The sequence below is a fragment of the Heloderma suspectum genome, chromosome 3 (genome assembly GCF_057233095.1).
Source record: "Heloderma suspectum isolate Gila_16-S chromosome 3, 16-S_ref, whole genome shotgun sequence".
NCBI classification, from domain to species: Eukaryota; Metazoa; Chordata; class Lepidosauria; order Squamata; family Helodermatidae; genus Heloderma; species Heloderma suspectum.
In genome coordinates this window covers 157835056-157850063 of record NC_139460.1, presented here as the reverse complement: position 1 = coordinate 157850063, position 15008 = coordinate 157835056, and the positions used below count along the sequence as shown (strand labels likewise).

Genomic DNA, 15008 nt, shown 5'->3' with positions numbered 1-15008 from the left:
GCAGGTTGTGGCGATGCAGTTGAAGACACACTTAGAAGAAGCCGGTTATCTAGATCCATTTCAGTCGGGCTTCAGGCCTGGGCATGGGACAGAAATGGCCTTGGTCGCCTTGATGGATGATATGAGGAGGGCTCTGGATAGGGGCGAATGCTCCTTCCTTGTTCTCCTCGACCTCTCAGTGGCTTTTGATACTGTTGACCACAGTATCCTCCTGGACCGCCTGGAGGGGTTGGGCATTGGAGACACCGTATTACAGTGGTTCCGGTCCTTCGTCTCTAGCTGGTACCAGAGGGTAGCACTGGGAGAGCAGGTTTCAGACCCTTGGACACTCACTTGTGGGGTGCCACAGGGTACCATCCTCTCCCCGATGCTATTTAACATCTATGTGAAGCCGCTGGGGACTATCATCAGGAGGTTTGGGGTGCGGTGTCATCAGTATGCGGATGACACGCAGCTCTACCTCTCGTTCAAATCTTCACCAAGGTTGGCCGTAGAATCCCTGCCAAATGTCTGGAGATGGTGAGTGACTGGATGGAGAGGAACAAGCTGAAGCTGAACCCTGACAAGACCGAGGTACTTTTGGTGGGAGACAAGAGGAGGTTGGGGGATGTTGACCTGGTGTTGAATGGGGTATGGCTACCCTTGAAAGACGAGGTCTGCCGCTTGTGGGTCATCTTAGACTCCCAGCTGTCCATGGAGGCTCAGGTGTCAGCTGTGAGCCGGACAGCACTGTACCAACTCCATCTGATACGGCGGCTGCGCCCCTTCCTTCCCAACCATCTGCTCCCATCGGTAGTACATGCCCTGGTCTCCTCTCGTTTAGACTACTGTAATGCCCTCTACATGGGGTTACCCTTGAAGACCGTTCGGAAGCTGCAGCTGGTACAGAACGCAGCGGCTCACTTGATTAAAGGCAGCCGCCGGCGAGATCACATCACTCCAGTGCTGAAGGAGTTGCACTGGTTACCAGTTGTTTTCCGGGCCAAATTCAAGGTGTTGGTTTTGACCTTTAAAACCCTATACAGTTCTGGCCCAGCCTATCTCAAGGAGCGCCTCCAGCAACACCAGATAGGCCGCTCAACAAGATCAGCCTCGGATGGCCTTCTCTCTGTCCCATCAGCCAGGACAGCTAGGCTGGTGAGGACGAGGGAGAGGGCCTTCTCTGTGGTGGCCCCCACTCTGTGGAACTCCCTCCCTAGAGAACTCTGCCATGCCCCCTCTTTAATGAGCTTTCACCATGCACTGAAAACATGGTTGTTCAGGCAGGCATTTGGGGTGGGCTAGGGTAATTTTAGAAATGTGATGTTTTTAATGTTGAATTTTATTGTATAAACTGTTTTTATTGCTGTACATCGCCCAGAGTGGCTGGGTGACCGGCCAGATGGGCGATTAATAAAAATTAATTAATTAATTAATTAAGATATAATATAATTCTTGCCCCCATTTGTTAGTGTGGGCTCCACACAAAGATGTTTTCCACTCTTGTTAAAAATTAGCAGTAAGTGGGAATAAAAAAAGCTTATTTTCATTTTAAATATTTTAATAGATGTTATATATTTTAACTATTAATAACTTTATTTTACTTTATGGCTGCAGTCCTATACATATCTAGGCTTGTATAATTTCCACTGCTTTCAGTGGAACTCTCATGCACATTTCTCTACAGGCTAATGGTCTCAGCCTGTTAACAGTATTCTAAAATTGCATTCCTCTTCTGGATAATGATGGTATTTGGATAAAGATAAGCTAATTTCTAGTTTTGTTGTTGTTTCCACTCTAAATGTTGGTTGTCTTGCTTAATTCGCAGTTTCTGACCTAGTGATTTCTTGGTGCAGGATGGGGATATTTTCAGCCTAGCAGATTATGGTGCAGAAAATATTGCTGTAAAACAGGAAAAAATCTTCTTTAAAGGAAGCAGATTTAAACAGCTGTAAGCTTTGCCTCACACTGAAAGAGGGATTGCACTAAACCAAAATGCAAAATACTCTGTATATTTAATTTCTAGATGGAAAGCTCGGTGTCATGATTGATTCAGCACTTCTGAGAGTGAGATGACACGTTCAGCAGCAGAAGATTCTCAACGCTGTGTTTTCCTTCTGCCTGTGGCATATCATATTCTTAATGTCCAAAACAGCTTTTCTTCACTTTGTTATTATCTAGAGCATCTTTTCAAATAATCCTTACTTTTGCAGAGTGTTGCCACAAATATAAATGAATAAAGCATAGTTTAAATATTTGAAAACACATTCCTGAGGTTACCATTTATGCACAAAGTCAATGTTCATAAATGATGAACCGAGTGGCATCTTGCCTGTCCCGTAGCTGTAGAATTCCCTTTCTCTGGGAACTCAGAGCCACTTCCCACATGACAGGACAAAATATCTTTGCAGAAGTTGTTTCTGCATATCATATAACAAAGTGTGTGCATTGTCATGTATGATGACAACACATGTATTGCGTGTACTGCAGACACACCATCTCTGAAACATGTTTATTTGCAATGGTCACATATGAGATTGTCTGCTCACAGAATTCACAGGAGCAACTGCTGTGTGTGAAATTCATCATATGCATAGTGGTTCTTGTGAAAGCCCAGGCTGTTGTTGTTTTGAGCACCTTTGAGGAAGCTCTGAAAACCCTTCTGATTTGGATGGTTGTCAAAAGATGGGCTTAAAGACTGCAGAAAGATGGAGTTCTTTCCTTTTTAAATCTCATTTACAGTGGATTGTGAGGTGGTAAGAAAAGATAAGTGACTAGCAGGATTGTTGTTCTTTAATTTCATTTATTGTGATAGCATTTAAAGAGTCCAGTTGTAAACCTTGCTGGAAAATGTTTAAGTAAGAGCTGATGTTTCCAGAGACTTGTGGGGGAGGAGGGGAACACATGAACAATATAATCTGTGGATGCAACCAAAGGCTAACACACCAATACTATGGATCCCCAAGTACATGTGCATAGGATTGCAGTTTATATTTTCCATGGACTGAGAACCCTAAATTTAGGAAAATAAAATACCTTAACACTTTGTTATCTGTATTTGGAAACAATAATAGCAGACATAAACTTTCCATTGTCTGTGAAATTCAACCATGTTTTCTTTCATGAAAACCACATAATAGTATTGAAAAGATACCTTGGTTGTTTTTTGGTGGCTCTGTTCAGTTTCTTACTGTTTTACACTGCCTTTGGGTGTTTTTAGGTACAGGCAGCTGCAGCTCAGCACAGAAAGCAAAGTGGCTGAACTTCTCCATCAAAGTAAACTGAAGTCTTTTGAAAGTGAACGTGTACAGCTCATGCAAGAAGAAACTGCCAGGAACCTTTCACAGTGTCAGCTAGAGTGTGAAAAATATCAGCGAAAACTGGAAGTAAGAAAAGTTTCAGTCGCCTGTTGCGAGCCTCATTTGCTAATGAAATTATGTGGACAGGGCCAGTGATGTGGGCTCCTCACCACCTGAATGTTGCCCTCCTTCCATCTGGGTGTTGATTGGCTATATCATCGTAAGAACAACTGCTGGTGATACATGAAACAACCCAAAGAGGAACAGTCAGATTTTGCTTGCATGCATAAGCTCAAAGCAGCTGTTGATCATCATCTTGCAATATTATTGTTGAATCAATTGTAAGACAAATGAAGACGAATTATTTTGTCAGTGGTTGTTAAAAGGTCACTTTGGAGAATACAGTTGCTATGTTCTTTTGGCTGAGAAAAAAGAGGTTCCCTAAGTTCTAAGAACAGGTCTTGCCATCTGTACTTATTCTGGGAACCTCTGTTTTCCTCATTGTAGAATATTGATAGAAAAGAGAATTTAGAGATGACAAGTGGGACCTGCAACAAAAACTGCAATGGTGGAATGTTCCTGCTCAGTGTTTCAGCTGATCAGTCATGTATTCTTCTATCCTACCTCTTCTTTTTTCTGTTTTTTCCTTTCTAGCAGACAGACAACATTCTGTGCCCACTGAGCGTGCTCAGTCCTCACTGGGCTGTTTGGGTTGGGGTTGCCTTCTTGGGGGGTTTTCCCCTAAATATATTTTATACTTCTGCAAGCCTGGGGGTTTCCCTAAGCATATTGATACCTCCTTCTTGCTTGTGGGTGGTGCCGTTTTGGCTACCTAAGGAATGGCATCCAGAGAACTGAGTTTAACTGTTAGTATATATAATTTTTAAAAAAATGACATCCTAAAGAGGAAAAATGCAGCACTAGATTGAGCACAGTAATACTTAGTGTATAACTTGCAGTTAAACTCGCTAAACTATTTTGGTGTATGCTTAGATTACACATAAGGGGTTGGATCCAGACTAACTGTGCAGTCCTTATAAATGTCTACTCAAAAGTAAGCCTCATTGAGTTCAGTGGGCTTAGTCTCTGGAAACTGAGTGTAGGACTGCAGCCTAAGGCAGTTATACTTCCAGAAGCTTTCTAAGACTTTCTTGTTTGGGCTGGCTTTTAAGACCTGATATTAAGTAACTGTGGTGAAATGTTAGGTTATATGTATTTTATATACACATTTAATTGGGTTTACCCATTTTATTATATTATTAATTTATTCAGCTGTTCTTACATCACTTTCAGCCTTTGAAAGAGGTGACATAGAAATGGATATAAATATTGCTTTGATAACATAGGCTGTGTTCTGCAACAGATGCATATGCATTCACTCTCACTTCAAGGATGTTGTCGTCTTTTGTTTTTTAGTTTTTGTGCATTACCTTTTCTTAGGGACATTTTTTCAAATAAACCTTAAGAAGGGGAGGGATCTATCTGTCTATGAATAGATCATCCCAACATAATAGCTGGGATTGAAAGAGCTTCTTGCATGAGCGGGAGAAACTTCTCTCCCCCATTTCTGATTATTCCCCCCTCTAGCTGGAGCCCCTTGTGCCACATTCCAGAGCATGTTCTGCTCCTCGGTAGCAGCTTCTTGAAGGGCTCAAGGAAGTCGGAGGTAGTTGCCTGAGCAGAACTCCACTCGCGCTTCTGTAGACCCAAGTAATTCTGCCTGGAACCGTGGAAAGGTTGCTGCCAGACAAAGTACAAAATACTGTCATAAAGGCATACTGTTAGGAGAAAGAATTTTAGTAAAAGAGGGAATATACTATAGGAACGAAACACTAAAAACATATATTTGCAGGGCATAGACCAACCTTCCCCAATCAGGTACCCTATAGATGTGATGGACTACAACTCCCATTCCATGGTCATGCCTACTGGGGATTATGGGAGCTGTAGTCCAACAGATCTGGAGTGCGCCAGGTTGGGAAAGACTGGAATAGGTTCATAATGGAGCTTATTTTTAATGAGAGAAGTATGAATGAACAGATGAGCCCACTCATTATTATTATATTTTATTTTTGAGCCCATTATTTAATTATTGTTAAAATATTTTGAGTGTTTTAGTAAATAAAACAAAGGCCTCTAGCCAGAAAAAAACAAAACATAATGGTGATTACCTGATGTCATATAATTTTACAAGCTGCTGTTAATGAGCAATATACCATTATTTTGTGCTGTTATGAACTTCTTCACTATCTGATTGACAGTCACATAGGATACTGGTCCATGGATCACAGGTATAATCCTAAAGAACACAGCAATAAAATAATAAAAATAGCACCCAACCCAATAAACCAGCTTGAATGACAGAGGCTGCCTGAATAAAAACGTCTTTGCCTGCCAACAGAAGGGTAACACAGAAGAGGCCAACGTAGCCTCCCTCTGCAGGGAGTTCCAAAACTCAGGAGCAACCACCAAGAAAGGCCCTCTCGCACGTCCTCACCAAACATCCCTGATAGTGGTGGAACCGAGAGAAGGACCTCCCCAAATATGTTAAAACCCGGGCATGCTCGTCTGGTATAAGTATGGTGGTATGTGATTATATATATGGAGGTAGACATATGATCACTTCAGAATTGTTTTATATCTATCAATTTATCCATTGAGGTGGTTAACTCTTTTAATAAACCCAGTAGTTCTTCTAGACCAAGCTCCTTGTCTGTTTGCATATCTGTCTCTCTGTATGACTGTTTCCAACGGCAAGGGATTTGGAGCCTGTACTCCAAAGCAAGGATAGCCAGTTTCTTTTTTCTTTCACACTTTGCCATGTGGCCTTAAATAATTAATAGAAGGATTCTGTAGAGCACCAAACAAAGGAGAAAGTTTGGGTTCCTTTTAAAACTAAACTATCCTGATTTGGGATCTGAGAGTCAAGATGCAAATCTATACTTTAGTAATGACTTTTAAATAAAGCTTAGGATTCTTAGCCTAAATTATCAGTTAAATAGCAATTGAACTAAGTTTACAAATATTTAAACTATTTGTAGTTTTGTCTCCTTCACAAATAATTTATAGCCCTATGTTAATTAATTTTTTTTAAAAAAAATTCATCTTCATAGGTTTTAACTAAAGAATTTTATAATCTGCAAGCACTGAGTGAGAAACAGATTTCAGAACTTCAGGCACACAATTCTGAGTACCAGGCAAGGCTTGACACGTATGAAAAACTGGAAAAAGAACTTGATGAGATAATAATGCAAACTGCAGAACGTAAGTCCTTCTAAATTGCCCTGTTTTTCTTGTGGCACTGTGCTGAAATATATTTAAAATCTGATAGCTGTTAATGAAATTTGGAACATTTTAAATTCCAGGAATTTTGAGTATATATTCAAAGCGTAACAGTATAATATAAATTAACGTAACATATGTATTTTATTATGCCTTAATTGGCAGTCAGAATATCTATTGCATGTTGATTATTTGCTTAAATTACTCTGTATTAAATACTTTTTACTGGCTGTGATTCCCAGGACATGCATGTCAGATCTATCTGCAGATGTTTTTTGGTTTGTTTTTTGCCTCCATCGTATTTGCTTGGCAGAATTGGCATGGAGGCTGTTGAAGTGAAAAACAATGAAAGTCCCCGAGTTGCACATACCTTAATTGGCCATGAACAAGCAAGGGTGAACTATGACAGAAAGAAGTTTCTACTAAAGGATTTCCCCTACTGACAACATGAACAGCTGTTGTAGAGGGCAAAGTGTCTACATCCAAGACTGGGGCATGTGCATGATGTTACTCCATGGAGCATGCATCCCCAGACAAATAGTGCAGAAAGATATAACTGTAGGGAGGAGGGTACACCAGTTTCTGTCCAGGCAGCCATCTTGTTCTCCTGCCTGCCAGCTGGTGATCAGCACTGTTGGAGCTCTGAAGCTTTGATAGTTTGTTTTGGGGAAGGGGAGATGGGATCCTTCAGTTCAGAAGCTACTGTTGAGCATCTCTGGATAGCGTGTGGGTGCATTTTCTGCTCTATTCCAGAGGGCCTGAGCAGGTTATAAGAAATGTAAACATATGCAGCAATAACCAAAGTAAGGTTAGACAAGTTGTGAGCTCGTCACCCTTTCCCACCTGTATACACACACACACACACCTGCTCCATGCCTTGCTTAGAGCTCTCTCTCTGTGGTTGCAGTCCAGACACAACATAGCAGACCCAATCAGGGACAGATATACCTCAGATGAAGATGGGACATGCAACAGGACCTCTCTGGATGAACTTAAAGGCAGGCTCTTATGGGGGAAAGCACTCTCTTAGGTATTATTGCCAATTTGGGGCTGTAAAGGTTAGAACGAGCACTTTGAATTGAACTAGAAATGTATTAGTAGCCACTCCAGTTGAATCAACAAAGTTTTCATGGGATCCATAAAGTAAGCCCCACTCAACAAACATGCTGCAGCTTTTTGCACTAGCTGAAGTTCCTGGATGCTCAAAGGCAGCCTCAGAAACAGCACATTACAGTAGTCTAGTCTTGAGGCAACTAACTGCATAAGCCTATGCATGTTTATCTAGAAAAGGTCCTGCAACTCCCAGCATTCCCCTGGCTGTCTGTCTAAACATGCATAGGATTGCGCCCTAAAGCACTGTGACTAGGTCTGTCATCTTGAGGAACAAATGCAGTTGATGCACTAGCACATGCACACACACGTATCCTTCGCTTTTCTTCAGGGAAGTCTCCTTCCAGTCTCTGTTATTCATATTGCTAATAGCAGTTTCCCTCTTCAGAGTTGGACTCGCATGCTTTATACAGTGACAGCATGGTAAAATTTTGTCTGGACATAGGGAAGAGAATAGGATCCTAAGAAGCTGCCGTAAGCCAAATCGGACCATTGGTGCATCCAGCTCAGCATTGTATACTATGGAAGCTCTCCCACATTTTGGGTGTGTGCTCTACTACTGAACCACAGCCCTTCCTTAACAGTGACATAGCTTGGATTTCAAACAAGCAATGAAAACTTGTTTTGATCACAGCAACCTTTTAGATAGCCAGCGGCTTAGCATGAAGGGATCTGCACACTTGGACCTAAGAAATCTAGATTAGGATTCCTACTTAGCTATGACCTCACTGAGTGGTTATGGCAAAATCACTTGGTTGGACTCTGTCCTCATTTATAAAATGGACAATGAATTGCTGTTTATCAGGGTGGCTGTTTGCATGCATGTATAAAATAGCTGTCTTTCTGAGAGGGAGGACTCATTAATTATTTCAGGCTTTCTATTTATTGTCCATACTCTGTGAAATCAGTCTCTGCCAAACTTGGTATTTGTGTTGATATTATCATACTGCACATTTCATTAAAGTGTGTGTCTGTGTGCAGGTGAACAACTCTTATTATAATACTAATAGATATTTACCATGCTGAGAATATTCAGAAATATTACTTCAGTTTGTTTAGTATCCATGCTGTTAGCTTTTGTTGTCAAAAAGCTTATTGAAATACACTGTATTTGTTTTTATAGTGTTCCCTAGAGCTTGTAGAATGATATTGTGTGTGTGCGTGTACACACATACACACACACAGAGAGCATTCAAATTGAGAGACTGTTGCCAAAAATATTTTGTCCTGTACATTTTGTGCTCATAATTATTATTCTTACCGTGTATAATTATGCTGTTGCATATGCTGCCAGGAAAAAAGAACACTGACTTCCAGGGCTAAATAGTGCTTGCGTGCTCCTTTATATCATAGAATGGGAGGCAGATGGGGAGAGAGTGATTATTTATGTATTTCACAAATGAATAGCTCTTTAAAGGGGAGCAATGCTAATGGCACACTGATATTTCTGTGAGACATGTAAACTTTCCACCTAATTGTTTTTATCATTTACACACGACTGCAAAGGGCGTGATGTTGCTCACTCCTTCTGGAGAGCAGGGTGTAGAAGCTCCATGTGTGAAATCAGGTTGGGCTGGCCTACTCTCCTGTGCTTCCACATCTCTCTTTCCACCTGAACTTGACTTTGAAGGCCAGCTGCACAGATAGGATTTCCTCACCACATGTTCCAGACATCTGTTTCTCAGACTCCACTCCTTCCATTGAAGCCAGAGGCCAAGACTCTGTTACGCAGAGTGTGTATCCTTGCCCCAGTTAACAGTAGCCAAGGCACAAGGCATCTAGGTCTCTAGATACCCCAAGAATAGGGGCAGAAGGCCATGGATTGCTGTCCCGTAGCCTGATGCATTGCTTCATGCTTGGTGAAGCCCTCCATTTCTTTGATGTAAGCCTGAAAGAGCTTCAAAGATCTGTGAAATCTGAGCATTTTCCAATCAGTACAAATTTGCTAAATGGGTTTTCAGTCAATCCGTATTTTTATTTTATTTGTATATATATGTGTATGTATGTATGTATAAATATGGATGATAATCCTGAGGAAAAAACAAATTGCCATATATCCTATATATGTAAAAGTTTCTATTATTGTACAGTATATAATTAGTATTAGTGTACTAATATAAAGAGTGATTGTGATGCAGTGGTTAGAACTGGTGAGACCCAGGTTCAGATCCCCACTAAGCCATCATGGGTGTCCACAGTAATTTTGTGTGTGTGTGTGTCAAAATATATACATACAAATATATACATACAAAATATGCACGTAGAAATCTAAATACATAAAACAAGCGTTTCATACTGGAAAAAAAATTATTTCTTCAAGTTGTTTTGATATTCTCTCTTCACTGGTTTGAGCTGGAAGGGAGCAACTAGATTGTTTTGACTCAGGTTTGGGAGCAGGCAGATGGTAGTTTTGGTTGGAAATCCAAACAGAAAGTGACCAGAAGAGGGGTGTTCATGTGTGTGTGTGGCAGTAAAATCTACTGCAGCATTTTAACATTTAGCTTTTAAGCACTGTTTAACAACTGGAAGGCTCAAACTAAACATGTGTGTTTCAAGGTTGGTTGGTTTTAAAGAAATGTAGGCTGCAAAGTTGATTTCTGCAGTGGACTGGGGAATGGGTGATCTAAGACTTTCCCTTGAAGCAGCTTTTGCAAGTGAGATCCCCCATCTGCAAGAGTCCCCCTATTCTCCCTCCCCTGCCCCATGAATGGGAAAGCAATTAATCATTCATTCTCTCCCCCAGCACTGATGCTACAGTCAACTTCTCAGACTCTTAGGATGGCCAGATGCAAAAAAGAATAGGGCTCCTGCACCTTTAATAGTTGTATAGAAGACAGCTTGCATGACAAGCTACACCTGCTGAAATTCCCTCTTCTATACAGTTATTAAAGGTGCAAGAGCCCTGTCTGGCCCCCCTTCAGAAACTTCTCCTCAACTTCATTGCCCTTTTTTTAAAAAAAACATTCCAGGGGAATGTATAACAACATTAGATTACATTGCAGGGTTTGTCATGCAGGTTTGTCTCTCAGCCACAACCCTGCCACCTCCTGCAATATGGGTATAGCAGTGGTGGACTTTATTTGCAATGGCAAGGTAATTTGAAAACTGTTTGCATATGCAAGGGAGGAGGAGCATTTATTTATTTAAATTTATTTATTTATTTAAATTTATTTATTTATTAAATGAGATCCAAATTAAATAGAGCATGAACTCCTGTCTTTTTTGCTACCCTGTTTTGGGTTGGATTTTGTTGTTGTTGTTCAGTCGTTAAGTCGTGTCCGATTCTTCATGACCCCATGGACCATAGCACGCCAGGCCTTCCTGTCCTCCGCTCTCTCCCAGAGTGTGCTGAAGTTCATATTCATTGCTTCGGTGATGCTATCTAGCCATCTTATCCTCTGCCGTCTCCTTCTCCTTTTGCCTTCAATCTTTCCCAGCATCAGGGTCTTTTCCAGAGAGTTTTCTCTTCACATTAGGTGGCCAAAATATTTGAGCTTCAGCTTCAGTATCTGTCCTTCCAATGAGTAGTCAGGGTTGATTTCCTTTAGGATGGACTGATCTGACCTCCTTGCAGTCCAGGGGACTCGTAAGAGTCTTCTCCAGCACCACAGTTCGAAACCATCAATTCTTGGGCGCTCAGCCTTCCTCATAGTCCAGCTCTCACAGCCATACGTTACTACTCTGCCGTCTCCTTCTCCTTTTGTCTTTGGGTTGGATATGGAACTACAAAATAATGGCTACACTAAAATTCTGGATTTCTCCATATTTTCATGGGCAGCAATGTTTTTTCTACCAGGAAAGACCAAAAAAATGTACATGGCCTGCTTTAGGGTTATACGAGGGTTGTTTAACCCTCGTATAACCCCCACCACCCAGGTTTGCGTGACACAACAAGCTGTGGCCATGCGGCGAATATTCAATCCCACCCTGAATGTGCTGCAACTATTTTTATTGTGCGAACTGGGTCATTATCTCTCAGCCCAACTTGTTATAAGGATAAAAGCAGGTAAAGGAGAACACTCTACACTACCTGAACTCCTTGGAGGAAGATTGGGGTATCATCTGTTTAACTTTGTTATAGATTAATTTTTATGGATTTTAATTATTAATTTAACACGTATAAATTGCCTAAAATGTTCTAAACATTATACAGATATTGAAAGATAAGACATTCCTTCCCCTCAGGCTCACAATCTAACATCATAACACAGAGGAAAGGGGAGCAACCACTGGAGCAGCAGGTCCTTCTCTAGCCAGTTTGCAGGGCCAGCTTGATCTCACTTGTAATACGTGCTCTTTCTGGCAGGGAAGGGCAAAGCACGCTCCCTGGAGCTGCTCCTTCGCTGGCTGACATATGGACCAGGTTGGTCTGCTCCCTGCCATGATGTTCTTCCTGGGAGGCAGGAGGTGTAGCCTCCTAGTTGCCCTTGGTCCCCTGGACAAGGATGAGAACAGAGCAGGGCCAAGCCTATCATTAGGGAAAGTGAGACAGCTTCCTCAGGCACCAGATGCTGAGGGGTGGGGAGTGGTAGCAGGGTGTTGGAGGACAGAGCTATGTGTGCCATGCAGCCTGCCTTGTACCTCCTAAGCTAGCCTGCTGCCCTCAGCTGCATTGAAGGATGATGTCCTGTCACCAGTGTTGAAATAAGATTCAACTGTCAGTCCAGTCAATTCCTCTACATGGAATGGGGGGAGGCACCATCTTGTCCTTTGCCTCAGGCAGCAAAATGCCTTGGGCCAGCCCTGACCTTCCATGCTGCAGTCCCAGGGCTGTCAGTTGGAGCCGCGTATTCTTTTGACAATGTTTGATTATTGTATCTTTGCTATGATTATTTATTGTACACTGTCCTGAAACCCAAAACTGATCAAGGGCAGTATAAACATGTTTTAAATTTAAAACTGCAGTAAATAAATGAGCTATCATCATCTGTACAGAGACTTCCCACATATTATTTCAAGTAAACTGACTGAATATACACCAAGGCTTAATTTGTCACCATAATTATTTCCATGTTATTTACTCCCTAACCCTTACTTCTTGTACAAGACCATCTGTTGTTGCTGGTTTGGCCCTTTGCATACTCTTCAGCCTTCCTTTCTATCAATCATTTAGTTTAAATATTTGAAAAGGAAAGAGTCTCATGAAGAAATGAAAATTAACTAAAGTGACCATTGGAATGAAGACATTCCATTGATGTAAAAATGAAATATTGTGGTTTATACTATCTTATGATGTTATTTATGCCATATATAAGTATAAAATTGACGGAATTGTTCAGAGGTATCAGTCCTCTTTTTTCTAGATGTTCTTCTGAAGGTCTGTTTCATACTTTTATAGTAGAAAACGAAGATGAAGCAGAAAGAGTTCTGTTCTCCTATGGATATGGTGCAAACGTTCCTACAACAGCCAAAAGGCGATTGAAGCAAAGGTAAAATCCATGTCAGCTTGCAAATGTGTTTCCTGTGTTGTTTTTCTTCCAGTCACAAAGTTTGTGTGTGACAGGGAGATCTGTGAAAATCCATTCTGCAGACAATTGCTAATTGATTGTGGCTCCCCTGGTACTGGGTGTCTGGGCTTGCTTACTAGAATCATCTTGAAGCTTCTCTTCATTCTTCAGGCACTTCTAGCATTGTCCCCTTTGCTTGCTTCTGCTTGCTGTTTGTCATACTCTGTGATCTGGATAATGTGGGTTAATTTAAGGAAAGGGGGAGTTGATGTTTGGAGGGTCTTACCACGGAGGGAGGAATCTGACTCGATAAACTTATGACTCTTTACAACCCCATTATTCTATATATATGAGCAAGAGCTAATGGACTTTTCATAATCCTCATAATTGCACTGCTACCTTTATAGCCTACTTTTTGCTTAAAAATCATTTTAAATATTGAAAATAACTTGAGTTGATGCATTAATTCTTACTTTTAACTCCCCCACCCCCCAACTCATAATAAGTGATGTGTGTGTGGGAGTATCTTTTTAAGTTAACATGTCATTTGTGTGTGTTTGATTGTTTTAATGTAAAAACATTAAATTGTAGAGTGCCTTCTGTTCACTATACAGTCAGCCATGCCCTCCTCCACAATACTCCATTCTGTCTCCCCTCCCCGCACTCCCATTTTCCATTTCTCCCCCTGCCCCAACACTTAGCATTCTGTGGTCACTGAGCTCGGTCTTCATGGGCTGTTTTGGGGGTTCTCCCCTTTAGGGTCTTTTTTCCCCTCAAGATTTCTTGTACTTCTGCGAACCCTGAGGTTTCCACAATCTTGCTGATCCTCCTGCGTATGGATAGTGCAGTTTTAGCTACATAAACCCTAACCTGAAAAGAGAGGGAAGGATACAAGTTTGTAGCTTTCAAATAAAATGTATTTCTGAGGATCCAACCAGATGTGAGAGTGTCCATAACTGGATCTCCATTTATGTTTTAAAGTTCAGTTATGGATACTGGAGGGAGGGATCTAATTGGAGCCATGGCACTGAGGGAGAGGGTATTGTCCAGACGTAAATGGCCACTTCCAAAATTTTGGGGGAGGGAGTGATTTTCATTGGGAAAATGGTGTGTGGGATGGAGAAGCTTTAAAAACCCTCCCCCAGCAGTTGATCTACACACACACCCTTGTGGCTGCAATTTTTTAAAACAGTGGAAGAGCCAATCATGGATTGTCCCATCTTGTTCTCACTGAAGCATTGTTATAGCAGCTGTTCCCTCAGTTTGGATTTTCTGTGATAAATGGTGGTAAGCTTTCTTCATTGTGACCAATGCGAAACATTACCCTATATGCTAATAGTAAGCTCATTTCCTGAGTGCCAGTCTTTACATAGCCAGTGCAAAACCATCCATGCACTTGGGGAAATCCCAAAGTCTGCAGAAGTACAAAAAAATCTTCAAGGGAAAAACTTTAAAGGGAGAGTGGGGAGATCAAAAACAGCCCGATGAGGAATGAGCATGCTCAGTGAGTAGGCCAGGAATGCTACCTGAATGTTTTTGCGAGGGATACAATTGAGTAGGAGGGGGAATAAAATGGGTCCTAGAAGAGGGCATGGCTGGAACCCTGAACAGGAGTACTCCACAGTCCAACATTTTGTTGCCGGTCCCACTTGTGCTGGTTGTACTGTTAGTATTATTTTAAGCTGTTCTTTATCTAAAAAATATCGAGGTGTACAAAACAGGACCCCAAAATGATCATGTAATCCTAAAATAAAATAAAAAACAAATCAGAATACAATTACAAAACTATTTAAACGGCAGTAAAATATAAAAGGAGAAACTAACCAGCTAAAATGACCAGGCAAAGAAAAATGTTTTAACTTGGTTCCTCAGCACCAATCACACTTCCATA

The 15008-nt window shown here is 41.3% G+C and overlaps 1 protein-coding gene across 4 annotated transcripts in view; it reads left to right on the top strand.

Annotated features, from left to right (window-relative positions):
* The window catches only part of PIBF1 (progesterone immunomodulatory binding factor 1), a 148050-nt gene that overhangs the window by 78293 nt on the left and 54749 nt on the right, over positions 1–15008 (top strand). For all 4 annotated transcript variants that reach the window (XM_084844848.1, XM_084844844.1, XM_084844846.1 and 1 more), the window contains exons 11-13: positions 3200–3365; positions 6392–6542; positions 13009–13099. In XM_084844848.1, the coding sequence (XP_084700974.1) occupies positions 3200–3365; positions 6392–6542; positions 13009–13099 (408 nt within the window). The remainder of the gene's footprint in view (positions 1–3199; positions 3366–6391; positions 6543–13008; positions 13100–15008) is intronic.